At 53.5% G+C, this 27,675-nt stretch overlaps 10 protein-coding genes across 10 annotated transcripts; 5 read left to right on the plus strand and 5 right to left on the minus strand.

The window, feature by feature from the left end:
• Window positions 1–78: 78 nt before the first annotated feature.
• On the minus strand, window positions 79–1,788 carry P170DRAFT_353225 (amidase; the record flags this gene model as incomplete). Its single annotated transcript, XM_024843968.1, has 3 exons — window positions 79–194; window positions 243–327; window positions 376–1,788. The coding sequence occupies 3 exons, from the start codon at window positions 1,786–1,788 to the stop codon at window positions 79–81; spliced, it is 1,614 nt and encodes a 537-aa protein (XP_024706535.1).
• A 421-nt stretch (window positions 1,789–2,209) lies between these two features.
• Window positions 2,210–3,517, plus strand: P170DRAFT_355320 (M20 family metallopeptidase; the record flags this gene model as incomplete). Its single annotated transcript, XM_024844085.1, has 3 exons — window positions 2,210–2,281; window positions 2,333–2,718; window positions 2,767–3,517. The coding sequence occupies 3 exons, from the start codon at window positions 2,210–2,212 to the stop codon at window positions 3,515–3,517; spliced, it is 1,209 nt and encodes a 402-aa protein (XP_024706536.1).
• Window positions 3,518–4,076: 559 nt separating this feature from the next.
• Window positions 4,077–8,824, plus strand: P170DRAFT_355097 (sister chromatid cohesion factor PDS5; the record flags this gene model as incomplete). The annotated part of the gene is made up of 3 exons (XM_024844073.1): window positions 4,077–4,433; window positions 4,600–6,273; window positions 6,335–8,824. 3 exons carry the CDS (start codon window positions 4,077–4,079, stop codon window positions 8,822–8,824), a joined length of 4,521 nt encoding a protein of 1,506 aa, XP_024706537.1.
• Window positions 8,825–9,531: 707 nt separating this feature from the next.
• On the minus strand, window positions 9,532–12,595 carry P170DRAFT_509258 (putative SWI-SNF complex subunit; the record flags this gene model as incomplete). The annotated part of the gene is made up of 2 exons (XM_024854657.1): window positions 9,532–10,345; window positions 10,559–12,595. The coding sequence occupies 2 exons, from the start codon at window positions 12,593–12,595 to the stop codon at window positions 10,019–10,021; spliced, it is 2,364 nt and encodes a 787-aa protein (XP_024706538.1). The 3' UTR covers window positions 9,532–10,018.
• On the minus strand, window positions 9,696–10,178 carry P170DRAFT_162813 (uncharacterized protein). The gene has a single exon (XM_024842578.1). The coding sequence runs from the start codon at window positions 10,004–10,006 to the stop codon at window positions 9,752–9,754; it is 255 nt and encodes an 84-aa protein (XP_024706539.1). The 5' UTR covers window positions 10,007–10,178; the 3' UTR covers window positions 9,696–9,751.
• A 1,358-nt stretch (window positions 12,596–13,953) lies between the features above and the next one.
• P170DRAFT_436303 (endonuclease/exonuclease/phosphatase family protein) lies at window positions 13,954–15,170 on the minus strand. The gene has a single exon (XM_024849128.1). The coding sequence runs from the start codon at window positions 14,984–14,986 to the stop codon at window positions 14,066–14,068; it is 921 nt and encodes a 306-aa protein (XP_024706540.1). The 5' UTR covers window positions 14,987–15,170; the 3' UTR covers window positions 13,954–14,065.
• An 876-nt stretch (window positions 15,171–16,046) lies between these two features.
• Window positions 16,047–17,811, plus strand: P170DRAFT_474785 (curved DNA-binding protein (42 kDa protein); the record flags this gene model as incomplete). Its single annotated transcript, XM_024853178.1, has 6 exons — window positions 16,047–16,083; window positions 16,135–16,296; window positions 16,360–16,443; window positions 16,513–16,617; window positions 16,707–17,507; window positions 17,621–17,811. The coding sequence occupies 6 exons, from the start codon at window positions 16,047–16,049 to the stop codon at window positions 17,809–17,811; spliced, it is 1,380 nt and encodes a 459-aa protein (XP_024706541.1).
• A 2,331-nt stretch (window positions 17,812–20,142) lies between these two features.
• P170DRAFT_464200 (putative PHD finger domain protein) lies at window positions 20,143–22,821 on the plus strand (the record flags this gene model as incomplete). Its single annotated transcript, XM_024852225.1, has 2 exons — window positions 20,143–22,350; window positions 22,410–22,821. Exons 1-2 carry the CDS (start codon window positions 20,180–20,182, stop codon window positions 22,819–22,821), a joined length of 2,583 nt encoding a protein of 860 aa, XP_024706542.1. The 5' UTR covers window positions 20,143–20,179.
• A 600-nt stretch (window positions 22,822–23,421) lies between these two features.
• On the minus strand, window positions 23,422–25,679 carry P170DRAFT_464201 (putative lectin family integral membrane protein). The gene is made up of 7 exons (XM_024852226.1): window positions 25,146–25,679; window positions 25,024–25,090; window positions 24,880–24,950; window positions 24,634–24,814; window positions 24,381–24,575; window positions 23,796–24,324; window positions 23,422–23,734 (listed from the first exon to the last, which is right to left on the minus strand). Exons 1-7 carry the CDS (start codon window positions 25,232–25,234, stop codon window positions 23,607–23,609), a joined length of 1,260 nt encoding a protein of 419 aa, XP_024706543.1. The 5' UTR covers window positions 25,235–25,679; the 3' UTR covers window positions 23,422–23,606.
• A 123-nt stretch (window positions 25,680–25,802) lies between these two features.
• On the plus strand, window positions 25,803–27,623 carry P170DRAFT_407000 (dolichyl-P-Glc:Glc1Man(9)GlcNAc(2)-PP-dolichol alpha-1,3-glucosyltransferase ALG8). The gene is made up of 5 exons (XM_024846661.1): window positions 25,803–25,928; window positions 25,997–26,075; window positions 26,140–26,827; window positions 26,877–27,016; window positions 27,073–27,623. The coding sequence occupies exons 1-5, from the start codon at window positions 25,852–25,854 to the stop codon at window positions 27,595–27,597; spliced, it is 1,509 nt and encodes a 502-aa protein (XP_024706544.1). The 5' UTR covers window positions 25,803–25,851; the 3' UTR covers window positions 27,598–27,623.
• Window positions 27,624–27,675: the final 52 nt, after the last annotated feature.

A 27,675-nucleotide genomic window follows, 5' to 3' on the forward strand; every position in this document is an offset into this window, starting at 1 on the left:
GAGCAAAGAGAACGACGTGTTTCCTATATTGACAATGTCTTGCCTTGTCTGGTTACCTTTTCCGCATACTCGCTATTACTACCGCTTCAGAGCCTTCTCTACAACCGCTGCATCTTGAAGAAGTTGCTCATCTTTCATTGGCCTGCCGATCAGCTGAATATGGCATGGTGCGCCTTCAACCTCTTTTGGACGGTCTACATTGTGTCAGCAACATGTAACTTGAGGCGCAATTCCAAACTTACATTCGGGCTTGTAAACCACGTCTCGAACAAAATCCGCATCTGCGCCTTCATCTGCATAGGCATATGGAAGGATACAAGCGGGGTTCTGGATTAATGTCAGTATTTGAGTGGACACTGAGCATGCGTGACTCACGTTCATGAGGTTGCCGATGACTGTGTATACGGGTAAACCATATTCATCGTGCGGAACTGCAGGGCTCTGGTAGCCTGCTCCCAGAATAAGATCCACATTATTGTCGACGAAAGCCCGCCGCATTTGCGAGAGCAGCTTAGCTCGAGTAATGTTCATTTCAAAAAGCTCACGCAGGTGTGGCTCTGGACCGGTGTCTTCCGGGTCATAAACGTGCTTCAACGAGGGAATGCAAGGCTCGCCACTTTTTGTAACGTTCTCTATGACGACTTGGTCCGGATCGATCCTGAAATATTGCAGAGACAAATCCGCCACCTCAGACAGTGATGGTATTTGACTCGATAGATCGATGATGCGATGACCGCAAGCTTCGAGCTTGCTTGACACAGTCTTTATGGTGCGCTGCATTGGAGGGTGCAAAGGACGCAGTGGATCCTCGGGCATGATGCCAATCGTGAGAATTGGCCTTTGTTGAGGAATTATCCATGGAACCCCCAACACAGTTTCATCGAGATCGGCAGCATTTGAGTTAAACACCGTCTTCAGAAGAAGCTCTGCGTCTCTCGTTGAGTGGCATAGAGGACCGGCCACAGGAAGAATGCCTGGCATTCCGGGACGAACAGCCGCTGTTTGTCCACCATAAGGCACTCTACTGGCAGATGGTTTGAAGCCAAACACACCGCAACAGAGAGCTGGGATTCGGATAGATCCTCCAACATCCGTTCCGATGCCTAGAACGGACCCTCGCATCGCTATCAACGCCCCTTCACCTCCACTACTTCCACCAGCTGTCAGATTCAACCGATAGGGGTTGAGGACACGGCCGAAGATATGATTGTGCGAGTCTGCCGACATCATCGTCTGTGGGATGTTTGTCTTCACATAAAGAACAGCACCGGCAGCAAGAAGAACATCAACCAAGGCGGAATTCTCTGACTTGGGTGGTCGGTCCAAGAACGAGACGATCCCAAGAGACGTATGAATTCCGGTAACGCTGAAGGACTCCTTGAGGCTGACTGGAAGACCATGCAGTGGTCCAACTGTTTTGCCTGTTTCCGCCAAGTAGTCGTCTAGTTGCTGGGCCCTGCTGAGGGCCATCTCGAAAAAGGTCTCGGTCAAGCAGCTTGTCAACTGCTGGGCGATGGCGGCACGCTTGGAAAATGCCGTGGTGACCTCGACCGAGCTGAGTTCACGAGAAGCTAGCTTCTCAAGCAACGCAGTGGCGTCATAGTTCTCGGTGATGCTGATCTCTTTCTCGGTCAAGATCCCACACTTGGCAGGGATGTCTAGCACTCGAGAAGTAGCATCCATGGAAGACGATAGAAAATCAGGCGATAATCTCCACTGCTCTGGGATTTTCTCTGCGGCTTGGGCAGCCTTGAGAGCAGCTTTCTCTTGCCACGATGTGTTGGTCATCTTATGGTATTGGAATTGAATAAAGAAGTCTGTTTGAATCTGGATCAAAGGAAGTATGAGTACCATTTCGCGGGGATTTCAGTCCAGATTTATACCTTTCGCCAAGGACAAGATCATCGTTCTCAAGTTCCGAATCTATTCAATTTCATCCGTCCTGATCCGCAGTCTACAGTTGAGGAGTATCGTCGTGCAGCCGACAGGCGGCCAATCAGATGTTTTTGCGTCGAACTTAAGCGGTGGTGGGCTTATCGTTCATTGTTCGGTCTGAATTCCCCGCACAGGATGGTCAACGTGTATTCTTCGTTGTCCGAGTAGACCCCTGGTGATCTCCCCACATCCTGTCTTTCTCTTCTTGCCTGGTTTGAGATAAGCGCTTGCGCATTTACCGATTTGTACATCTCCCATGTCAAACGACACCACCATGGAGTGCAATCGCGTGATGGATGAATACATAGCAAGTCTAGGGCAAAGATTGCGAAATCTAAACAAGAGCGTGAGTTATGCAGCAACTTGTCCAAAACGTATTCAAATTAATGTATGAAAGATCCATGATAATCCCGAGCTCGCATATGAGGAACACCATGCCCATGAGACCGTATGTACTTTCCTGGAAGAGCACACCACTATTCCGGTGACTCGGAGGTCATACGGCCTCGCCACAGCATTCGAGGCCATCAGCGGATCTAGCGGGAGATGCGTTAACTTCAATGCCGAGTATGATGCTCTTCCGGGTATTGGACATGCTTGCGGGCACAATCTCATTGCGACGGCGGGTGTGGCAGCCTTCCTGGCTCTATCGCATTTGATCGAGCGATTTGGAATTTCTGGACGTGCTCACCTGCTGGGCACCCCTGCGGAGGAAGATGGGGGCGGGAAAATCGACCTGTTAAAAGCTGGCGCGTACGACAAAGCCGATGTCTCATTGATGATGTAAGTTCCATGAGACTGTCTATAACATCTAGGATCTAACTAGAACAGACACCCAATGTCAGACGGCTCTCTCCATGAACTCGGCATTGCGGGAGTAGCAGGCCAGACATCTATCTCCTGCTTCGATCTAATCTGCACATACGAGGGCGTCAGCGCCCATGCCAGTGCCAATCCCTGGGATGGAGTAAACGCCTTGGACGCCATTGTCTGCGCATACAACAACATCTCCATGCTCCGGCAGCAAATCAAACCCGAAGAAAGAATCCACGGAGCAATCATGGAAGCCCCCAAGATCACCAATGCGATACCCGAAAGGACAGTCACCAAATACACCGTCCGCTCACCGTCCATGAAGAACACAGTCGCCCTTGGAGAGCGCGTTCGTGCATGCTTGCAAGCAGGAGCTCTCGCAACAGGCTGTAAGCTTCACATCGAAGAGACTGAGATCTATGCCGACTTGCGCGTGAATGAGCCTCTCTGCGGCGAGTTTGCCAAATGTATGAAGGAGCAGGGAGAACAGGTCCAGGATGTAGCTAGTAGCCCTATCCCGGGCTCAACGGACCAGGGAAATGTCAGCTACGCTCTTCCTGCATTGCATGCTAACATTGGCATTCCGGTCTCGAGCGGTGCGCAGCCGCATACTCACGACTTTTGTACGGCTGCGGGGAGACTAGAAGCTCATGAGATTATCCTGAAGGCTGCGAAGGCCATGGCAATGACGGGTTGGGCTCTCTTGACGGATAATTCATTGTATGGGGAGGTTAGGGATGCTTTTGATCGGGACTGTCAACTACGGTAGACATGCCAGTTTCCGAGACATGTATTGACTGGGAGGCTATAGATTAGGTTCCCCTAGCAGAGAATACTACCTATTCCGTAGACCACGATAGTATAGATCATGTGGTGAGGAAAACCCTGTCCGAATTAGGAAATGGGGGTCCGGTGAGAAGACCAAAACATTGGTTTCCTGGGTGTTATGGTAAATCAAAATGGAAAGAAAAGAAAAGAAATATCTCCATAGACTGAACAGACCGAGTAATTGTCTGATATAAGTCACCAGTAAATACAGAGGCATCGAGGCAAAGAAAAGGAAAGGAAAGAACACGCGACGCGTCCCAGCGAAGGCGGTCAGCAGCGAAAGCGTCCCCTCTCGTCTTTCGTTTCGCTCCGGATCTCCTTATCCTCCTCCGCTTCTCGTCATTCGACATTGTCCCACCCAGCTTGTTCTCTCTTATCCTATCACAGTCTGGCCCCTCCCGCACAGCGCATGGTACCTTGAAGCTTCTTTATCCCCCTTCTCCTCCCTCCCTCTCCGCCCCGTTCCCTTCACCCTCGGCTTCCCCGCGCTCTCGTCCACGATGCCTGCGCGCACCCGTCAAGGCCCCTCCGCCGCGACGGAGGTCGCAGAGCCTGAAGAGGTCGCCGGTGGCTTTCGTCGTCTTCAATTCAATGAACCGCTGTCGTGGCGTGTCGGTCGAGGCGCCATCCCCATCGCAGACCTGCTCCAGCGCCTGCAGACCCTCGCGCAGGAGCTTCGCAAGCTGGAACAGGAGGAGGTTGAGAAGGATTCGCTGAAGAAGGTCTCGCAAGAGCTGGCCACCGCTCAGCTTCTCGGTCACAAGGATAAGGGTGTACGAGCTTGGGCGACGTGTTGCATTGTCGACGTGCTGCGGCTCTGTGCGCCTGACGCGCCGTTTACCGCTAATCAGCTCAAGGTGCGTTTTGTTTGATGGCGTCCCGGTGGAGGATTACCTCGGGGTGGTCGGTCCATTGGACTTCTATCTTTTTATTATTATTTATTCTCTTGACGGTATCGTCAATGCAGGATGGCGCGGCCGATGATGATACTAATACTGATTCTGACCTTGTTCCTGGTTCTAGGATGTGTTTACCTGCATTGTCACCTCGATCATTCCCGCTCTCGGGGACCCCTCGAATCCGTACAACTCCCAACATATCTACGTGCTCAACTCCCTCGCGGAGGTGAAGAGTATCGTCCTCATGACCGATTTGGATCACCCCGATTCGTTGATCGTGCCGCTCTTTACCACCTGCTTCGACATCGTTTCCGGTTCTGCGAAAGCTTCGACCGGTGAGGAAATCGCTAAGAACGTCGAGTTCGATATGACTCGTTTGCTTGTCACGGTTATTGACGAATCACCGGTGCTTGCGCCCGAGGTGGTGGACGTTATTGTAGCGCAATTCTTGCGGGTCGATCCCCGTATCCTGGATCTTCCCGCTGGCAGGAAAGGGAAGAAAGCCGATGCGCCGGTCGACGCTAAGCAAGGGACGTTACTTCTGAAGGATTACCCTCCGGCCTACAACATGTCTAAAGCGATCTGCCAAGCGTGTCCGGAACGGATGACCGGCCACATCAGCCAGTATTTCAATAATGTCATTATCGACGTCTCCGCATCGAAGAACGGCGCGTCGAAGAATTCGAATCGAAGAGTTACGCTTGACGACGAAGAAGAGGAAGAGGAAGACATCAAAGAGTTGAACAAAGCTCATCGTCTTATTCGTGAGCTGTGGAAAGCCTGTCCGGAGGTGTTGCAGAATGTGGTCCCTCAGCTCGAGGCTGAACTCTCCGCCGAATCCGTTTCCTTGCGTCTGCTGGCGACCCAGACTATTGGTGATTTGACTGCTGGGGTTGGCGTTTCTGGACCACCTCCAGCTCCTCCAATGGATCCCACCGTCTATCCCCCAGTCACGCTGGAGGACTATCCCCAAACGATTCCGCAGACGAACGTCGTTTTGACGCCGTTCTCCCCTAAACCGTTCTCTCAGGCACACGGTTCTACTTATGAGGGCTTTTTGAGTCGGCGCCTAGATCGATCTGCCTCGGTAAGAGCTGCGTGGGCGACTGTCGTGGGCCGGATCCTACTGACGTCCGCCGGTGGCTCTGGACTGAGTGACAGCGAGGAGCAGACGCTCATCAAACATCTGGCATCGATGCTGCGGGATGCCGACGAGAGGGTTCGTGTGGCAGCAGTTGACGCAGTGGGCAATTTCGGATTATCTCATATCGTGTTGAAACTTGGTGCGGACGGTGGCTTTTCGTCGTCTGATTCGATACTCTTCATTTTGGCAGAGCGTGTCAAGGATCGGAAGCCTCATGTGCGAGAACGGGCAATGCGGACCTTGGCTCGAATGTGGGCTGTCGCTGCCGGCGAGCTCGAACAGGATAACGAGCAGATCGTGTCTCTTCTCGGAGATGGTCCGTCCAAGATTCTGGACGCCTTTTACACGAATGACCCGGATATCCATGTGTTGATTGACCATGTTCTCTTTGAGATCCTTCTCCCGCTCAATTATCCTCCGATCAAGCCCAAGCTGACGCGGAGTGGGTCGAGTCAGTCGCAAAAGCAAAAGGATTCTCAGGGTACAGAGAGTGACAGTGAGATCGACGTGGACAAGGTTCGCGTTCGTCGCATCCTCACCCTGACAAAGGGTCTGGATGATAAAGCGAAGAAGGTTTTCTTCGCCATGCAGGCCCGACAGATACAGATGAGGACTGCAATCACGCTGTATCTTCAGGCCTGTGAAGAATATAATGTAAGTGCAAGCTAAGCATTCCCACCTAGGCGTCTCCCAAAGCTGATCTAAATGACTATAGGGGGGTGTCATTGAGAAAAATGATCAACGGATCAAAAACCAAATCACCCGCGTCATTGACGGGCTGTCTAAGATCTTCCCGGACTCATCGCGCGCGTCTGCCGACCTGTGGAAATTTGCCAAGGTGCATGACCGACGGAGTTACCAGCTCATTCGCTTTGCTATGGCCGCGATCAGTGACTATCGCACCGTCGTGAAGGCCATCAGGGAACTCGTGAAGAGAATGCAGAGCGCCAATAACAGCCCTGTCCTCGAAACTCTTACCCCCCTTCTGTACCGATGCAGCTCGCTTGTGTACAATCGGAGTCACATTCCGGCGATCATCAATCTTTCGAGGACAAACGAGAACGGTCTGGCCGGTCCTGCGCATGAGCTGTTGCGAGAAATCTCCTCCCGCAATCCGGAGGTGCTGGAAGCCCAGGTCCAGGAGATGTGCAAGGATATCGAAACCCAGGCACCGAAAGCCTCAACCACCAATGACGCTGGGACCGAGGAGATCCTCAAGGCTTGCGCAGGATTCGCAAAGAAACTGGGGTCTAAGCTCCCTAAGGAACGTAAATTTTTCCTGTCTCTCGTCGATCATGCCCTTCACAGCCCATCCCCCCAGGCTGCCAAGCATGCCGTTTCGATCCTCATGGCCACTGCGGACAAGAAAGAGATGTACGCGAAGGACCTTGTCCAAAAATGTGTTGCCAAATGGAATTTTGGGTCGGATAAATTCCTCACGAAGTTGGCTACTCTGGCTCAATTGAGCCTGCTCGCACCCAACGAAGCGGACACCGAGAGCGACGCCATCATTTCTATCGCCGTTAACCAGATTCTACTCACGAATCGGACTCCCCAGCCTGATTCGGGCTATGTCTGGTCGGACACGGTAGATGACGAAACTGCAGCGAAGGAATGGGCTCTCAAGATCATTGTCAACCGTCTACGTGCCAAGGGAGGCTCTGATGGTGAGGATGACTTCCGCGCCCATGCGGAACCTGTCTACGATACCTTGAATAAACTGGTGGCCAATCAGGGCGAGTTGTCGAAGAAGAAAGATACGCCAGGGGCCCAGAAATCCCGGCTACGTCTCCAAGCTTCCAAGTCTATTCTCAAACTGTGTGCATCTCACGGTCTCTGTGATCGACTATTTGCTCCCAGCGACTTCAATTCCATTGCGTTGGTCGCCCAAGACCCAGTCGCGGCCGTGCGAGTTGGATTCATCAATCAACTCAAGAAACAACTGGTGCAGGCTTCCCAGTTAAGCCACCGCTGGTATACGATTCCATTCCTGCTGGCATTCGAACCGAATCCCAGCCTGAAGGACAGCACTCTTACTTGGCTGCGGTCTCGAGCTGCGTTCTTTTCTCAGCAGGGGAGCAGCAAGAAGACCGAACAAACGGCTATGGAGTCTATATTCTCCCGCCTGCTGTCGCTTCTCGCCTATCATCCCGATTACCCACCGGCCGATTTGGACGAAGCCACTCAGTTGGCTGATCTGACCGACTTCGCACGCTATATCATCTTCTATCTTTCTGCGGTGGCTAACGAGCATAACCTGTCGCTGATCTTCCACATTGCACAGCGTGTCAAGCAAGCGCGTGATGGTATCACCAAGTCGGATGAAATCACTGTCCGTCTTCACACGCTTTCGGATTTGGCACAAGCGACTATCCGGCGGTTTGCCGACATCTACTCGCAACAACGCAAATTCGGTGGGGGCGCCGCAGGTGGCACGAACATTCTGCAGACATATCCCGGGAAAATGGGCATCCCAAGCTCCATCTTCGCCGCCATGGGCAGCCACAAGGAAGCGCAAGAAGTGGCCGACAAGAACTTCCTTCCCGACGACGCCGATGACCTGCTCGATCGTCTCGTGCGGTCCGCCATGCGGACGAAGAGCGGATCTCAAGGTCAGGCTGCGGCAAAGAAGAGAAAGACGGACTCGAACGAGCCCGGCGCAGATACTAGCTCATCAAAGAAAGCCAAGAAGGAGAAGGAGAAGGCTCCCCGCACTCGGAAATCATCCACAGCCGCAGCCTCCAAGACACCCAAGAAGAAGAAGAACGAGGATGACTGGTCCTCTGATGGCGGTGGTCGTGATGGCGGTGCAACCGCTTCTGCCCGGAGACGCAGTAGCAGAGGCAACACGTCCCGGAGAATCAGCTACGCAGACCGAGACAGCGACGAGGATGACATCGAGATGGACGAATGGGACCAAGATCAAGAACAGGACAACGAACCCGAAGACGATGAGGCTGATGAAAAGAGCGAAGCTGAGCAAAACAACAATGATATCATGGATGACTCCTCAGACTCGGACCAGCTGTCTGAACCTCCGGACGATGAAGATGAGCCTGAAGAGGAACCAGAAGCCAAAGAGCCTTCGCCGGAGCCGGCCCCATCGCCAGCGCCAGCATCTGCCAAAAAGACTGCTGCCGGAAACCGTAACGCGAAGTCGACGCCAACGTCGCTACCTACGCGACGATCCGCGCGACGAGGATAGGCTATACAATTAGGTAACTTGGAGAGACCTTCCTGGAGGCCGCTTCGCCGCGGCTTTGCTTTCGTCCCTTTGTCTGTGTAAAGAGCTTACTTATGGCACTTATCATCAATGACCTTCCTTGACCTCTCGCCTGTGTGGATCTCTACCTAAAATTTACCTTTCTTTGTTTATTGTTCCGATCAGCCAACCAACCATGTCTGCTGTCCTGTGTTTTCTTCTTATGTTACTTTGCTGGAGCGTTTTCATCTCGTTTTGTTTCTTTAACTTTTATTCTTGTCTCTTCTCTTATCTCTCTATCTGTCTATCCATCCAATTTTTTTCCCAAGTGAATTCGATCCGAGTAAAGCGAATAATCCGGATTGTAACCCAATGAAGTTGGTCCTTCTTTCTTTCTTTCTTTCCTCGTTACTTTCTGCTATTTCCGTTATTCTCTATCGTCTTGTTTCTTGTTTCTGTTTCCTAAGTATTCTCGAGTACCAGTGTCAGTGAAATTTATACCCACTTCATTTCTTGCTTTTTCGTCTTCATCTGATCTGATCTAACCTCATCTCATCTCTCAATTAATTAATCTATGTTAGCTACGTGGTTGTTAGATACGTGTCATTAATCTGTCCATTGGTATCAACACTCCCGTAGGAGCCTGAGGTTTCATTTCATAAGTCTACGTCTACTGACCAGCTAGAAAGTGAGACAGAAATGCAAAGAACAAATCTTTGTATAGATTGCATGATTGCAACGCAGAATATTCCCAACATCAGACGGATCAGGTACAATGGTCTGGTTGCTGCCTATCCAGAAAGAGAAGGAGAGAAATAAAAATGTATTTACGCCGACCATGGACAAAAGTGTCACAGAAGTAGGTAGGGGGGATAGTAGTAATAGGATCAGCCGAGGGAGAACACCATAACCCAAGCTGATTTAAGAGTATCAAACACAATCAACAATCGAAAGACCAGGAGGAAGGAGGTAAAACTTCCAAGACCGTTCAAGTCGCTTAAAATCATATACATCACAATCAACAAGATCAAGTAACCAACCCAGGTGGAGAGTGGCTTTCCCATGATGATAAAAACACAAGGAGAGAAGGAGGGAAAAAATGAGGATGGGTAACCCCACAAAAAAGGAAAAGTGTACATTCATGTTAGAAGCGAGGAAGGAAGAAAAGAAAAAACGATTCACCATTGACTCATGACTTTATGATGCATTGCCTCCGGCACCGGCATTCCGGGCGAGTCTTTCTTCCACCCGTTCTTTGTGCTGTCGGTTTCTCAGATGAACTTCGAAATTGTCGACCGTGGTGGCGGGACCGGGAGTGTACAGCTTCCCTGGACAGTCGTGGCACCGGATGCGAGGGAGGTATTGATATTTCAGCTTGTGCCCCGGTTGGGTGCTCGAACTTGCTACCGGGAGCATCGTTTCGGTATCAACAGCGGTGTAGCGCATGACACCTTCGAAGGAATCGTTGGGATACGAGCGCTTCAATCGCGCGAGTCCCGCTGCAAGCCAATTTGGAGGCGGAGGCTAAGTCAGGGTAAGGTCAGCAAGGCACCATGCTTGGGGTTGATTCCGTCCTTTCGGATAGGTTGATTTGTTTCCTTCTCTTCTCTGTTTCTCTAACTCTTTTCTTTCTTGATTTTTTTTTCTCTTCTTTCATACACCCATGACATCCAGTCAGGAACTGGTGCCGCGAATTCCCAACAAAAGATTTTATAGATTATTTCATTAGTAACTCACCCCAGAGACACCCGGCTGAGGGGGTTGAACAGCATCTATCGCTCCGATTTGTTGAGCGGGAGCATTTCGTTGCGTGGGAGTACCGACACTTGGTACTCGAGCTTGAGGCTGAGGTTGTGACGGCGGCGCCATAGAACTCTGAACGGGAGTCTGCACCCCAGGCGTGCTTTGTTGTGAGGGCAGCTGAGCGCCTGGAGTCGACGCCGAAAGGCCGGATACCGCCTGAGGGCCATGGGTGAGGTATTGACGGAATCTTTCCCGGTTGATCTTGAGTTTGACAATCAACCGCTCAGTCTCTTCGACACTCTCCTCTCGATAGTCGCGTCGTCGGGCCGAAACTCTGCTTTCGTGGTGAGGTTCTGGAGTGGCAGATTGGCCGAGGTTGGCGCGCAGGGCCGCATGCGCTGCAGTGGCGGCCCCTCGCATACCTCGTGTGCGCGCAGTGCCCTGGGCCAGATGGGGACCGATGGCGGGCGAGGCCGTGATCGACGATTCGTCGCTATCCGAGTCTTCGGAATCATCACCACCGTCACGCATTCCGACCGCGGCGCGTCGGTGTCGACTCGACCCTGACCGCTTGAACACGTTGCTTTCGTCGATGGATGCGGCCGTGTTGGGAATGACCGACGAGACGAGCATCGTCCGAATCGTTCGTTGACGGTCCTTGAGATCGGGGAGTGCCGGTCCGCCGCGCCGGTTGACCGAGCGTTTTTGTCTTCGTTGGTCTCTCGATATGGACACTTCGGTGCGTTCCAATTCTGCTTCATTCAGTTCATACAGATACGGCGTGAATTCCTTGGCCGCCTGGAAGGGTCGGAAGGGAGAGATCACGGGAGAAGGTAGGAGAGCGGTTTTGAGATCGGGATCTTCGATGGGACGCCCGTCGAAGGGGTGAGAGAGGATGTAGAGCGATTTGGTGAATAGCTGCGATTGTTCACGAATGGAGTGTGCAATCGCAGTGGTGAATTCACCGGAGAGAGAGAGGTCGTCGGTCATGCGCGCGGCAAATTCTTCCGGCGAGTTGAGGGGGTCGTTAATATCCCATTCGAACTGATCTATCAGCGTATGCTGGCCGATGGTGATGTTTAATTTTACAAGAATGCGCATTTCGTCGTTTTTGTAGGCACTGTACGGGAGGTGAGGGTCGAGGGGTTCTTCTTCCATATAGATCTGGGGGTAGTAATCACAGAGTTGCTCCTGGATGCTCTGCGACATCATCCGAATGAGCGGACCACAGGATTCGAGCGGGAGGCCCAGGTCTTCGGCCAGCTTTTCGGCGAACAGGTCGGGGGAGACGACCCGATCATGCAGGTTCCAGGTGAAGGTATCTCGGATTTTGATCTTGTCCCAGTCGATGTCTAACCGAATCGGCACCAGGTTCTCTATTTGGTCGCTCTGCGTCTTCAGGTCTTTTCGGGAGATCCGCAACTCCCGCGTCCTTCGGTTCCCTGGTCGACGACGGTTGGACGGGTACAAAAGCTGGGGATGTTGCCCTCGCAAATCCGTCCGAGGGTTTCCGAATCCTTCGTATCCCACTCCGTAGAGGGCAGCCGGGTTCATATGATTTTCGCGTCGGATAGTGAGGAAGTAATCGCGTTCGGCGCGTTTTTGGTGCGCGATTTCTTGGCTCGGGTTCTGCCAGGCCACCAAGGCCGAATGTTGGAACTCGCGGTTTACGTACTGCTCCAGCAGAATCTTGTCCGCGGGCGTTTCGCGCACCCGTACGGGTAGCTCTTCCGTGGAGTGAGCCGTGGAGCCGTTTCGCGACCGCTTTTTGCTCGATGCTAAGCCATTTGAGTTGTGAGACTGAGACCCCGACGACGGATCACCATTCGACGCGTCCTGGCCGGCCTCGGCGGAGGACGGTACGCCCGAAGCTGCCAGCACCGCCTTTGCGTTCTGTTTCCCCTCCGAGATCGCATCCGATCCATTCGTCGACGGATCCGTCAAGAATTCAGCGGTAACATCGCCGGAATGACTGTCGGGCTGGACATCGCCAGGGAGGTTTCCCGTGTGAGGGACGTCGGGTGACGGCATGATCGTAAAGGGACACGGCAGAGTCGATGATGGAATCTTGTTGATGAGGCGAGAAAGAAGGATGTGTCAAGTGCGGGAAGGGATGGGCATTCGCGCAGCGACACTCAATCGACCAGAATTGCAAGCCGGAAAGAAGGTAAGGATTGAATTACGGCAGCATCCTTAGTGGGTGATCTATCTGCGACACGACACATTCAGGTCAGCCAAAACCGCATGAGCAAGACACCATCGCACTAGACGACGCGCCAGCGCAACCGGAGGCGAGAGGGGCGCGCTTTTGTCGCGGAACAAAGCAAGCAGGATGAAGTCGCCATCTCGCCACGCAGGCACGGTCCGCGCGTCACTCGTCGCCGAGAAGACATGACCAAGGAGGATTCAGGAGGGAGAGGAGGGGGGAAGAATTAAAATGAAGGTAATGGGGGACACGATATGGGGGGAATGGAAGGCAGGGAAGAGGGGAGGGCAACACACCACCGACGCCAACAGAGGGCAGACGGGAATGACAATATAATAATAGAATCCAAGGGGAGGGGGAGGGGGAAAGGAAGTAGAAATTAAGGCATCAAAAAATACAAATCAAAAAATCGAGCAACGGCCGGGACGAATCACAGGGAGCATCTACTAACCAGCGAAAACAAGGGACGACAAGCAGCTGGATGGGTCTGCGGTCGGTCTGGGTCTGTCTTGAGCTCGAACTGAAGGGAAAAACGGAAGCGAACGGCTAATCAGCTGACGGCTAGAACTTTAGTCCTGCTCGCAATTTCGAACCGGAGGCCTTGTCCCCCCTTCGAGCATTGAAGTCCAGTCGATCCCCCCAGATGCGTGGGGTCGGACGGTGTGAATGCGACGGTGCTTGCAGTCGGCTTGAAGGCGAGCTTTCAGGAGGGAAGAAGAAGAGGAAGAGAGAAGGACGAGCGAGCGAGACTGCAGAAAAACCCCCGGCGCCCGACTGCCTCCCGTTACTTACAAGTGCCGTTCGCCCCCCCTTGGCTGGTCCAGGGGGGAGGGCGCCGTCGGGCAAGCCGCCCGGGTCTGTCGGTCTCGAGGTCGACTGCCGATCGATCTCGCATCCGGGATTCTTTCGACTCCATCCGGATTCTTTTTTCGCATCCTGATGCTCCTGAGATCCTCCTGAGGCTCAACGCCCCCGTGACCGTATCGCCCCCGTATTACCGCTGGCGTTTCCGTACGGTATCGGTCCCTTCCCGCGGCGCTATCCCCTTTCTGGGGCATCATGTGATGTGCACTAGCCTCCAAGCGGCAATCGATGGCCAGTCCGGGCGGCTTGGCGTCACGGGTCAGTGGGGATCACGCGCTGGTTGTCTGCGGTATTACGGGGTATTGATGTATTACCGACTGTCTCGCTCTTCCTCCTTTCTCCGTATACGACATCATCCTTCATCAATGATTGCATAAATACTTTGTATACTAGAATGGATCTACTTTCGAATCCCCCAGTACTCCGGAAGCCTATCTGTGCAACCTCACGTCACTCACCACCGCCCGATGGTCCGAGTTGAAGACGCCGTCGTCAAACCGATTGGCCAACACGGCGTAACCCTCCACCGTCCACGGCTGTCCTCCGTTGCCCAGAACCGTGTCCGACTGCAGCTCCAACAGGATGTAATCGATGCGCGACGGCGGCTGTCCCTCGTAGCCAAAGCCCGTCCACGTTATCTGGTTGCCGTAGTGCTCGGCCCCGTCGACCTGCTTCCCTGCGTCCGCCAGTCCCGACTCCGGTCCCGTCAACACTTGATACGCCTCCTGCTCCTCCTCGCTGTTGAAGTCGCCCGTCAGGAAGACCCCGTTGATCTGGTCCCCGTACGGCCCCGCGCGATACTCCTGGATCTTGCGCAAGATGATGTGAGCCGCTTCGTAGCGCGACCGAGACCCCTGATCGTCCAGGTGGGTGTTCAAGGCCAGCACGGTCTGCCGGCTGGTCTGGTGCTTGAACACCCCGACGGTGACGATGCGAATCGACGCCGCGTCCCAGCTTTTCGACGGCTTGTCCGGCGTCTCGGACAGCCACACCGTCTCCCAGTGCTCGAGCTGCCAGACCGCGGGTCGGTAGAAAATGGGCGAGTACTCGCCCGCATGCCGGCCGTCGTCGCGACCCACCCCTATATAGGCCCAGGTGGGGTCTGCGCCGGTGGCCGGGGCCGGAGCATTCGACGGTTGGACGTTGAGTCCGGCGTGGATGTCGAGGATCTGATTGTGCAGCACCTCCTGCAGGCAGATGAAGGCGTCCTGGTGGCGCGTGTTGAACAGCAGCTCGTTCAGGAGGGGCTGCTTGCGTTCCTCCCAGGGTCGCTCGCCTTTGAACGGCGAGCCCGTGGCATATCGGATATTGTGCGTCAAGATGCGCAGTGGGAGCTCTGCGGATGCTTTCATCGTGGGCATAAATATCAGTCTCCAGCAGTTTTAGAATAGTAGGATTACGGAGTGATGAAAGTCTGGTTCGATTTAGGTCAATGGGACAGTACCTGAGGGGAGGGGATGAATCTTGGTCGAAGGCTGGCGTGAGGAGAAGCTTGGTCACGATCTCGTGATTGGAGGAATTGCCCTTACTTAAGAGCTGCGGTTGCATCCCGTGTCTAAATCGGCTTCACTGGTATTGTAACTCTTTCCGGTTTTCTGGTAATAACTGTCTGCTTGAGTTGGTATTCGAACTCTACCGGGGTACGACGCCATGTGCAAACCATCGTCCAGTAGAACGAAACTATATATTTCCCGCCAAGCCCTACAGTGTCTACTTGACAACACCACGGCTCCGGCAGCAAATGCCATAACTATTTTTACTGTAAGACGGAACATACTAGAACCCCCGTTTCAATTTACCTTGTTGTAGATTTGGGTTGGCAGCCATCATATGGAGAGGCGACGTCATGACTTGACGTATGCGTATTGACGAGATCCCGGGAAGATGAACAGATCCACGCACCACCGAATATCCTGAGTGCCTGGGATATAATACGGAGTATGCAACCGACCCCACAATGAGGCAGGAGTCCAATGTCGCCCATCCAGAGCTTTTCTCGTCGATTTGTTTACATCGCCCGGCACGTGAGTGATGTCATGGCCATCGTGATTACGTAAGCCACGCACACTGCAGGCCAGAAGCGCTGCGGATGGAGAGAGCGAGAAGGAGAAGACGGAGGAGTGCGGGCAACCCATGCTGGAGAATCGGCGAGGGGGGAGAGTGTAGATAATGACAGAGAGCCTTGCGAGGATGTAATAGCATCCATCATCTCGACGCGAGAGACGGGCGACGGTGAGCCCTACCATCCGTTACTCTTACCAGACCAACCCCACCCAGCGGTAATGCGGCCGTAAAGTAAAGCAAAAGCACACGAGACTCGACAAACAACTTTTCCCTCTTTCCCTCTTCTCCTCTCCCCGCTGCGGATTCTCACCTCAATTGTATTTTCTCCGTTCTCTATCCTTATTCACCATGGCCGAGACCACTCCCACCCAGGCCCCCGAGGTCGGTAAGTGTCTTCCTCTACCCCTCCTCTCTACTCTTCTCCAATTTGAAAAAGCTCCGTCGTTTGTGGGTTTCCTGCCCGCTTGGGGTGGGCTGCGTCGCGGCGCCTGGACAACCACCGAGCTCGAGACCTTCCGAAGAGGCATCGAGAACCCGACGAATATTTTCCCCCCCTCGTCGTTCCTCTTGCTTAGGGGCCCCCGTGTGGTCGCCGACGGTCACCGATCTCGATGCCACCCTTCTCGTTCGCTCAGCTAATCATGCGATGGACGTTTTCTAGACTACACCCTCAACAACCCCGACACGTTGACCAAGTACAAGACTGCCGCGACGATCTCTCACAAGGTCCTCGATGCCGTTGCTGGTGCGTAATCTCCCATTCTGGTCCCTTGTGTATTTTGGCTAGACGTGCGTTCTCTAACTTCAATACTAGCCCTGTGTAAGGAGGGAAGCAAGATCGTCGAGATCTGCCAGAAGGGTGACGAGCTGCTCGACGAGGAAATCGCCAAGGTCTACAAGGGCAAGAAGATCGCGAAGGGTGCGTTTCCCCTACCCTGCGAGCTCCTTGAAGCGGCTTCTGCCGGCCAAGAGGAGCTTTGCGCGTGGGATATTGACATGACGTTATAGGTATCTCTCACCCCACGACGGTCTCTCCCAGCTCTTATGTCACTCCCTACACTCCCCTGGTCTCCGAAACCGAGGAGGCTGAGACTACCCTGAAGGCCAACGAGATCGTGAAGATCCAGCTTGGTGCCCAGATCGATGGCTTCGGAACCATCGTTTGCGACATGGTCGTCGTCGGTGCCTCGGGCGTTGTGACCGGCCGCGAGGCCGACCTGATCCACGCCACCCACTACGCCAACGAGCTTCTGCTGCGACTTATGGTGCCCCCCGGTCTCCTGGCCGGTGGCTCCGACGAGGAGAAGAAGAAGGCCGCTGCCGAGCGGCCCCCTACCCAGGCTCAGATCTCCCAGCTGGTCGAGAAGGTCGCCAAGATCTACGACTGCAACGTCGTCGAGAACACCACCACCTGGCAGTTCGAGCGCAACGAGATCGAGGCCGAGAAGAAGATCATCCTCACCCCCGGCTCCGGTGTCCGTGGCGAGGGTGTTCCCGAGGTTGGCGAGGTCTGGGGTGTCGAGATGGGTCTCTCCCTCGGATCCGGCAAGGTCAAGAACCTGCCTCACCGTGCCACTCTGCACCGCCGTACCACCACCACCTACATCCTCAAGCGCCCCAGCTCCCGCCAGACCCTGTCCGAGGTTGTTAAGAAGTTCGGCCAGTTCCCCTTCAGCTTGCGCCAGCTGGATGACGAGAAGGCCGCCAAGGTCGGTGTCGTCGAGTGTGTCCGTACCGGTGTCCTGCGCCAGTACGAACCCGCCGGTGATTCTGACAACGCTCCGGTCTCCCGTCTGTTGACCACCGTTGGTACGTTCTAACCCAACCTCCCAACAGCTCTCCACCTGCTCTCTTCGACACCACGATGAGATGGGGATGATCTGTGTCTATGTTTGTAGCTCATTGACTAACGCGCGATACAGCCATCACCAAGAACGGTCTCACCAAGCTCACTGCCCCCACCATTGATCTGTCCAAGTACCAGACGGACAAGAAGATCGAGGACGAGGAGATCCTCAAGATTCTCGAGCGCCCGTTGTCCAAGTCGACCGGCTCGAAGAAGAACAAGAACAACAAGAAGAAGACCGCCAAGAAGGCCGGCGGCGAGGAGTAAATATCTCTCTCTGCACATGGACTCACCCGGTCCACCGCAGTCTTGGAATAGTGAAAAAAACGACAATGTCTCTGGCCATCGTTGGAACATGTTCATGAATTGCCCCGAGGGATCGGATGGGATGTGTAATTGCAAATACCCTTGATAATCTGAACGGAGAGTTTAGTTCCGCGAATCCATGGTGTCAAGAGACAAGAAAGGCATCGGAAGAACAATATGAACGCCTTGTCTTTTTCCTACGGCGACCTTGATTGAAACCGTCGCGTATCCACTAGTTGAAATGCAAACCGAAAAAAAGGAGAAAGTTATGTACCAGCCAGATAAATGACAAAATGAGGAAACGGTTCAGTTTCGCCGCCCTCAATGCAGCTTACCTATGTGGTGTGGGTAGTAGTAGTTTGCACTTTTACAATGATCTTCCTGCTGGGGACAATACTTGAGTGTACTGGATGTCCTCTAAGTCTCGAAGATTCGAGGATCTCACCAGCTGTTGTTCCTCATTCATATCCTTGTTACACTCCCATGACAATATCAGTGACCCGCGTCGAACTCAACCTGCCTCTTCAATTTTCCTGAACGAATGAGAATTCTTAGGGAATGCAATGGCAGATTCCTATTGTGATCTACTGGCTTGGTGTGATTGTACGTGCCCTAGGTCCGAGTCATCCGATCGAGGGCGTTTTCGATCACCAGTCATCATCAGAATCAAGTCTCTCCCACAACAGTCACTGACCGAATATTCCCCTTAAAATCACATCAAATCCCTTCCACAGGTTAGAAATAGTGGTTTATTCATGGATCTACTCTGTATAGCAAGCTGAGACGGTGACCGTAGTCCCCGGGGAAGGTCGGCAAGACCGGAAAGGAGGGGGGGGGAGGAAAGTCCGAAATCAAGCAAACAGGAAATCTCCGAAGAAGTTCTCGACCGTGAGGTAGTTGTTGACACCGAGACTGGACTGTTTATTCGTGCTGGTTGGCAGCTGCGAAGAGGTGGATGTAGGAGTGGGCCAAATCTTTGCCCAATCCTCTCGGCCTGGCCTCGAGTAATCTTCTTCCTTCCTTCTCCAATCTCCCATTCTCCCACCTTTGCCTCCTGGCCAAGTTAAGAAACCTCTAGCTCATTGACTTTTCGGCTGGCGGTCTTTCTGTTACTTCCCTACAGCAGTCGGAACTTGACGCTTCTCGTGACGGGTTGCTCCGTCCACCCGCCACTGCCTCGACGCCTGAAAACCCTCGATTCATTCATTCACATCTCGCTGTGAAACTGCCTGCTCTACCTTCTCCCCAGCCACCATCCTGGATCAATCATTCACTGCCTTAACCAGTAGCCTTTGTTTCCCCTTTTCAGTGTCTTCGTTCTCAGCGTAAACCTCTTCTTCTCCCCCCTCCTGTCTTCTTCCTCCTCTCTTCCTTCATCCACAACATCTTCCATCACCACCACACACCCATCTCTTCGTTTTGAAAAGCCTGCTATCTTGCTGAAAAGTAACCATTTTCATTTACACGCGACGTCTCATCCTTCATCTCTCTTCTTGAAGGTCTTTCTTGACCGTACACCTCGTCTTCCCTTTCATCAGCATCTTACTTCTTCTCATAACCACCATCTCCCCACACCGTTTTTAAAGCCGCTGGTTTCCCTGTACGTTCCAATCCCCTGAGCCTGTGACATCTGGCTCTCTTGCATGCCCATCCTTGGGGTGTTCATACTTGCTCGGCGGGGGTATCTTGATCCCCTTGCTAGACAGGCTCGTGGACCTGTTGCTGACGAAGAAAGAAACCTCTCATCAACTCGACCACTGGTCTGAGCAAAAAATAAAGAACGCTAGAGTTCTCAAAAAGCACCCCTATGGTGCATTATCTGCACGCCGTCAGAGCAGCCATCACGCAGCCCGCAGAAGCTCCTTTCACCAGTTGCGCGTCTTGATAAGACGTGACAACTCATTCGTAAGTCGGTTTCTCGAGTTTTATGAGAGCCGAAGTTCTACAGGACCCAGAAAGAGGCTAATTTCCACAGATTTCACCTTGGAAATCACCTGTTCACGTGTTTCCAAGAAGTTGGGGTGTTCCGGCCTGAGCGGCGAAACCCCCTAGAGGGCGTGACTAGAAAACTCCCGTCGGCATCCAAACCGCGATCATCCTCTTTTCCCCCAGCAACCCGCAGAAAGCGCGGGCTGGCCACGATTCCAACCAGCGCCGCTGGGCCTTCTGCTCCGGAATTCGTGTATTTGTAAGTCCTCAGTTTTTCCCTGCTTTTAAAATTCTGTTTCGTCCACTCGTGTTACGTGCACCGCCAGCTTGAATTGACAGTGAGCTAACCGTGCGGGTGCCAGGCCTTAACCACATTTCTCGAGTCCTATCTTCAACAACAATGGCTCCCAATCTTCGCTCGCTTCGCTCGTCCTCCCACGCCAGTGCGAATCAATCCCGTCCCTCCACCCCGGCCGATGCGCCTGCGCCTACGAGCGCGACTCCTTCATTCTCCGAAACCACCAGACCCCGGAAACGGCGCCGCACTGGACTGAACAGCCATGCTGCGAGTGACCCTGTAGAAGGACAGGAACTTCCTGAGACCGAGCTCGGGGGTACTGCTGGTGAAGCGCATGTGCTTTGCGACGCGTCCGACTGGAAGGAGCCCCCAACGCGGGTGCAGCAAACCACTTGGGAAGAAACCACTTGGTCCGGTACCAACAAAGAATCCAACTCAGTTCTTCGTTCCATGCGCCCCCTGGGCGAGATGCCCTCGATCCCTGAGCTGCGCAAACAAGGGTTTTTGCCCAAGATCACGGATCCTAACGACCCTTACGACAGCAATACTGGCGAGATGCCCCCGGCAGTGGACGGGGCGAACGACCTGAACGAAGACACGACCGGCAATCTCGATGTCCCCACGACAGTCGCGGATGAGACCGAAGCCGAGAATCTGCATGAAGCTGAACCTCAGACCGTGTCTGAATCCCAAACCGAGACTGCGCCTGAGCCTGCGACTGCTCAGCCCCAAAGTCACATCTTAACTTTTATGGCCATTCCTATTTCGCCGTCGACCATTGTGGACGTGGAAAAGGTCAGAGATGCAGTTGGGGACGCTTTGAACGTGGCATCCGAGTCTGACAACACTCGAGTCGCCCGTGGCCTGCTCCGCATGTGGGAGAAAAGTCAATCAGACCCCTTCATGCTGTCCATTCTTGAGGCCATGTGCAAAGAGGAACCCGACCCTACCCAGAGACGCGCGTTCAACATCATGATGCGCGCTGTTGGCAAGGAACTGCGGGCGGAGGATGCGGAATTGGAAGCTGCTGCATTGTCCCGCAAACGCAAACATTCCCAGAGCAGCGATTCCTCACTTTCTTCCGCTAAATCCCTTGATGTCGAAACATTCGCGCCCGGCATGGCGGCCACTCGGGCTAAAGGCAGACACGCCAAAGCAGCCAACACCGCACAAGTCGCCGGGCCTCCGATTCGCCACTCGGCCTTCCCTCCAAGAAATGCACCCCTCAAGCGCAAGCGCGCGATGGAGCAAAGCGAGGACTTTACCCCTGAGGCCATGACCACCAAAAGAATTCGCCTACGCCCCCCTGTTCCCGAATCGGTTACCCCCGCCGAAAGTCAAGTCCGCCCGGTGCCAGACCGCACCTCGCTGCCCCCGATTCCCGACTCTGACGCGTTGTCAACATCCAGACAGGCCACGCCCGTCGGCAAGGCTGATGCCCCCAGGGCGCGACCGGAAAGCCCCTCTAGCAGCGATGCCGAAGGCAACCGGCGGCTGACCCCCACTTTGTCCAGAGGAGATGACCGCGCGGATAACAACGACTTCTGTCGCGAGTGCAGAGGGAGCGGTCAGCTCTTATGTTGCGATGGCTGCGTGAACTCATTCCACTTTTCTTGTCTCAGTCCTCCCTTGGACCCAGCGAACCCCCCGGAGGGCGACTGGTATTGTCCCAGATGCACCGCAGCGAATGGGATGGACTCGTTGCTCTCCTCGTTCAAAGCCACTACTCAAACGGACTTTGCGTTGCCCCAGGAACTTCGTGAATATTTCGCGGGCGTGCGAACCGATGACGCCGGAAGCTACCAGGAGGGCGTCCCGATTCCGAGATTTAAACCGCGCACGGTCAAGGGCAGCCGCGAGGCCCGCTACGACGACCCCTTCCTCCTGAGGGTCAAGGATGCCAAGGGCCGCTATATCTTCTGCATCATATGTGGACGCTCAACTGGAGGCGAACGCCCCATTATACACTGCGACTACTGCGAATGTGGATTCCACTTGGATTGCCTGGACCCACCTCTGGCCAATCCACCCATGCAAAAGCCCGGCAACGGTGACCGGGCACATGGCACATGGATGTGTCCCAACCACGTCTTGCACGACCTCATGGCGGCGTCTCCGCGCATCCGCCGTCCCAGGAACGCCCGCAGGATAGACGTTGAGGTCGTGCCAAACGAGGAGGAGATGGAAGAGCTCGAGGAGCAAAACCCCGAAGGGGTTCTACTCCACGTGAAAGAAGATGGAATCAAATTAGATTTCATCAAACGGGTCAAGCAGTATGTTTCCCTCGCCCTCATATCCATCCACCATCACAAAAGCTAATGTGCCTCTCTAGGGATAACGCGGAAAGAGAAGCTATCACATTGGCCGCCGCCACCCACGCCGAGTATGCGGCGCGCCGGTTTGACGCCCTCACGGCTGGTGCGCAGGCCTTTTTCGACTCCAACCCACCCGCCGTGCCCACTCCCGAGGTAACAGCCAGCACCCCCGAGGCCACGGTTGGGTGGGAATCGCCACTGCGCACCACTGCCGAACGGGAGGCGGCTGCCAACCTCATCGAATTTGCGCAGAGCAACCCGATGGGCGTCCGCCCCCCGGAGGCTCCCCGCATCGGCCTTCTCATCGATGCCCTGCGGGCTAGCGCCCCTGAATTCCCTTCCGTTGAATCGGAAGTGGAGGCGCTGCGCTCTCTGCAGTCCCTGATTGAGCGTCGTATCGAGGCGCTCAATCAGGGAACGCCCCGTTAGAAGAAGGCCGGTGCCGGCCCGCTTGGCCCGTTGAGCTCTTCGAGCTCTTCCACCTCAGTTCTTTTCTACTTTTTTTTTAATTTTTATTTTCAACTTTTTTTCTATTTGTCACGTTTTTCCCTATTTCTTTTGTTCTTGCCATGACGGCGTTGGGGGTTGCGCAAATCCCAAGAATCAGGGTATTAGATCGGGCCTGATGCATATGAGCATGTACTATTTTGTCTTGTTTTTTACTTCATTTTTATTTCTTTCTTGGACAAGAACAGGAACAAAGAAAGAAAGAATCACACAGGAGAGGGACTGTGTGCAAAGAGCATATCACATGATGCATTTGATTTTCCAAGCGTTTTGTTTTTTCTTTCTTTCCTTTGTTCTGCTTTGTTATTATTTAGCATGGAAACGGGCTTTGTTTTTGCTTTTTTGTTTTTTTGGCCGTTGGGTATTATATACTATCTGCCAACTCTGCTTCTTTTTCTGCGTCATTGAACATACACGGACGTGTTTCTTTATTTCTACTTTAGTCCTTGTATTTTATGATCAATTGGCCGGACGGCTTTCTATTTCTCAGGTTTCTTTTTGATATAAGGAAGGGTTCGATTGGAACGATCTAGAATGTACAGGAACTAAAAAAAAAAAAGAGAACAGTTCGATAAGCGATACACTACACCAAAATATAGCAAGTAGGAGGTAAGGTAGATACATAGATGGTTGGTGTGGAGGGGGGGTCTTTCTTTTTGTTTCGTTTCTAGATATAGATAGATGTGTAGATTTGGTTGGGGTTGAGTTTAGAGGAATTTCTTGGGCATGTTGGCGCGCCGACGCTTGTAGATGACGTACGAGACTGCGAGGACGACCTGGAAGGCGATTATCAGGAAGATGAAGAAGCCCATGCGCGGAGTGGACGCGGTGATCACTGTTGAGGGATTGATTAGTGGATGGTTGCATGATGGGAACACTGGGATGTAAGGACGTACCGTTGAAGACATGGCCTTGAAGGCTCTCGGTCAAGGTTAGGTGAGATGATCGGAGCGTGTCCTGGAGCTGGTTGAAGCGGTCACGGTAGTCTCTGCCTTCGAGGTCCTTCTGGATCTTCTCCAAGGTCTGCTCGATTCTCTTGAGTCGGGTGTCCAGATGGGCGACCTCGTCCTTGCCGGCGACGCGCTGGAAAAGCTCCGTCTGGCGGTTGTCGGCTCTGTTGGATTGGCTGCCGATCTCGCGGATGATGTTGCCGGTGGCGTGGTTGATCAGCTGCAGACTCGATCGGAGGTCCGCGAATTGCTGGTCGATCGTGGACTGAGGCGTTGTGGGTGGGATCTGGGCGCGTGGGGGAGCCTGCTGGGGTTTGCCGACGCCAACGGGCTTCTGGTTGCTTTGCTGCTGGACGGGGGGAGGGGCGGAACCACCTGCGCTGGTCTGCAGGACGAATTTGAAGACCTCGAACGAGTCGGGGTTCTCAGGGGTCGCGGATGTGAGACCAAAGTTGTTACCAGCCGGAAGTGCAACCTACGGCTTTGGTTAGTCGATTGTCAACAGAACAATGGAGGTGATCTTGAACTTGCCTTGTTGGTGGTGAAACAGAGCTTATCGTCGACGGTGACTTGAAGAACGGAAGAGGTATGCTTGACACGGAGGACGGACGGACGTCCCAGGTTGCGGTAGGGATAGTCGCAGTGACCGAAAGCCAAGCTGTCTACACTCTTGTGGCTTTTATAGTCTGTCGTGCCGTCGTTGAGGAACCCTCGAACGCTACCACCCTGGTCTACAAGTCAGTCTTGTAAACTTGATAAGACTAGGAAATTCAGGGGTACGCACTCTGCCGCCATGGGTGTCAATGACAAGAGCCAGTCCGTCAAATTGGCCCACGGTGTAGATGCTGGAGGTACCGATTTTGCTCTGCCCATCCTTCGCATACCATAGCTGGAGGTTGCCTCCTCCCCTCTCGATGCCACTGGCTCGGAATTGGAATTCGGCCTCCCACTCCTGCTGAGAAACACTGTGCTCGCCGTCAACTTCTGTTCGGTGGTGATGAATGGATATAGATGTGTAGTGCGGACTCACGGAGTCTGTGCCCAAGCGAACCCTCTCGTATTCCCGGGGTACGGGGGTGTCAGAATCATTTTATTCGAAAGCTAATGGGAGACATCGAGTCAGTACGTTTGGAAAAATCAGGTTCCAGATGAGACGATGGGGGCATAAACGTACAATCTGCGGAGTGTGCCCTTCTCCTCCAACCTGCCATCCTGGAATAGAGTCCCTGCTCGGCGATATACTATGGAAAACAGTCAGGAACCAACGTGCATATGCGCGGGGCAATTGTCCATTACGTTTGACCCCAACCAAAGCTGGAGCTTTCGATCAATGACTGCGCCGTAGCGACAGCCGCGAAAAATGGAAACGAGGCGTGAAACTTCATGATGTCTATGCAATCGGAGAGTCGTCGTGGTCAAATGGTTCGTCACTTCGGTTCCGAGGGGCTGCGAATTCAAGACAAAGAAAGGCAAAGACGAGATAAAATATACAGCGATGCGACAGAGTCTAGCTCCCAGAATTGATCCAAAAGAAGAAAATCAAGAAAGGCAGAACGCAATGAGAAAGCGACAGCAATTCTAAGTATTAAGAGCGATCATCAGAAGCGCCCCGATTCAATAACGCGGAGACAACGCGTGTGGTGGTCCACCCAACCACAATGGCGATCACACAGAAGCGGAGCTCGCGCACGATTGAGACCGTCGCGGGGGAGAAGTCAACGGAGTGCTGGATGTTGAGATTGGAGAGAACGACAGAATGGCGGACTCCTACGTCCGAGGCGAAGTCCATGAATGCTGACATGAGCTGAAGAGTCGACGAAGGGACACACTGGCCTTTGCTCCTCATGGCCCCAGTCACGTGCGCCCCTCCCCGGATCGCCGTCGGAGCTTCGTTCCATGGTTTCTTTCTTTCTCTCTTTCTTTCGCTATCTTGCTCGGCTCTCTTCTTGCTTTCTCCACAGTCCACTGTCGCTCTGACAGCGCATCATGCGCACTGGCTCCAATGGCTGAGTTGTACCCGTCCCTGGCCCAATGCGCCATTGTCGCAACGGCCTTTAAGATTCTCCTATTCCCTGCTTAGTGCGTCGCATCCCCTCCGACAGAGAAAAAAAGAAAATACCGATTCTAATCGCCTTGCTTCAACGCAGTAAATCGACCGACTTTGAGGTTCACCGAAACTGGCTTGCGATCACCAATTCTCTCCCGGTGAAGGATTGGTATTATGAGGTACATTGACCGCATCACACCCTACTGCAGTTCCGGCGTGTTAATTCGGACTCGGTCGCTATAGAAAACTTCGGAATGGACGCTCGACTATCCTCCCTTTTTCGCGATATTTGAATGGGTGCTATCCCAAGCCGCGCGCTACGCGGATCCGGCGATGCTGGTGGTCGGCAATCTGAATTATGATTCATGGCAGACAGTTTACTTTCAGCGCGCCACGGTCATTCTCACCGAACTTGTCCTCGTTTACGCACTGAGCCGGTATATCAAGTCCGTTCACTCCTCGAACAGGCAGCTTGCGCACATCGCCAGTCTATCCATCTTGCTCTCGCCCGGCCTCCTCATCATTGACCACATCCATTTCCAATATAATGGTTTCCTCTATGGCATCCTGATCTTATCGATCGTCCTGGCCCGGAAGCAGTCGACGCTCCTTCTCAGTGGCATCACCTTTGCCATCCTGATTTGCTTGAAGCACATATACCTATATCTCGCTTTGGCCTACTTCGTTTACCTGCTGAGAGCATACTGTCTGGATCCCAAATCCGTCTTCCGACCCCAATTTGCGAACATCTTCAAACTCGGCGTGTGTATAATTAGCATTTTTGGCATAGCTTTTGGTCCGTTTGCCCAAATGGGCCAGCTGCTCCAATTGAAGGACCGGCTGTTCCCGTTTTCAAGAGGCTTATGCCATGCCTACTGGGCACCGAACGTGTGGGCGATGTACTCATTTGCGGATCGCCTTCTCATTCAGCGTACGTTCAATTCTCTTGATTCTATGTGTACTGATACTAATTGGCGCAGTTGCTCCCCGCTTAGGCCTCCCAGTCAATCAAGAAGCTCTGGTCAGCGTTACCCGTGGTCTTGTCGGAGACACTTCCTTTGCTGTCCTCCCCGAGGTGACCAAGGAGCACACATTCATCCTCACCCTTCTGTTCCAACTGGTACGTCCTCTTGATCTCCTGGTTAAGCGTCCCACCTTTTAATCGTTCAATCCCAGCTCCCGTTGGCCAAGCTCTGGCTTCGTCCCGACTGGGAAACCTTCGTTGGTGCCATTACTCTCTGCGGATATGCCTCTTTCTTGTTCGGCTGGCACGTCCATGAAAAGGCCGTGCTCCTGATTATCATTCCGTTCAGCCTGATCGCGCTGAAAGACCGACGATACTTCAGCGCTTTCCGTCCTCTCGCAGTGGCGGGCCATGTCTCGCTCTTTCCTTTGCTCTTTACGGCGGCCGAGTTTCCCATCAAGACGGTCTACACCATCTTGTGGCTGGTTTTGTTCCTGTTCGTGTTCGACCAGGTAGCGCCCGTTCCCGAACGACCGCGATACTTCCTTGCCGACCGCTTCTCCCTGCTTTACCTCACTGTCGCGATCCCACTGATCGTTTACTGCTCCCTGATCCACCAGCTGATCTTTGGCCTGGGACGACTCGAATTCTTGCCCCTGATGTTCATGAGCAGCTACTCGGCTCTAGGCGTGGTTGGCAGCTGGGTCGGATTCATGGTTGTATACTTTACCGCATAACATAGTATAGAATCCAAAAGTTTTCCCTTTTCTTCCGGCCTCAAAACCGCGGAAATGATGTAATGCCGGAGCTCTTGG

Source organism: Aspergillus steynii (assembly GCF_002849105.1).
Source record: "Aspergillus steynii IBT 23096 chromosome Unknown P170scaffold_3, whole genome shotgun sequence".
NCBI lineage: Eukaryota > Fungi > Ascomycota > Eurotiomycetes > Eurotiales > Aspergillaceae > Aspergillus > Aspergillus steynii.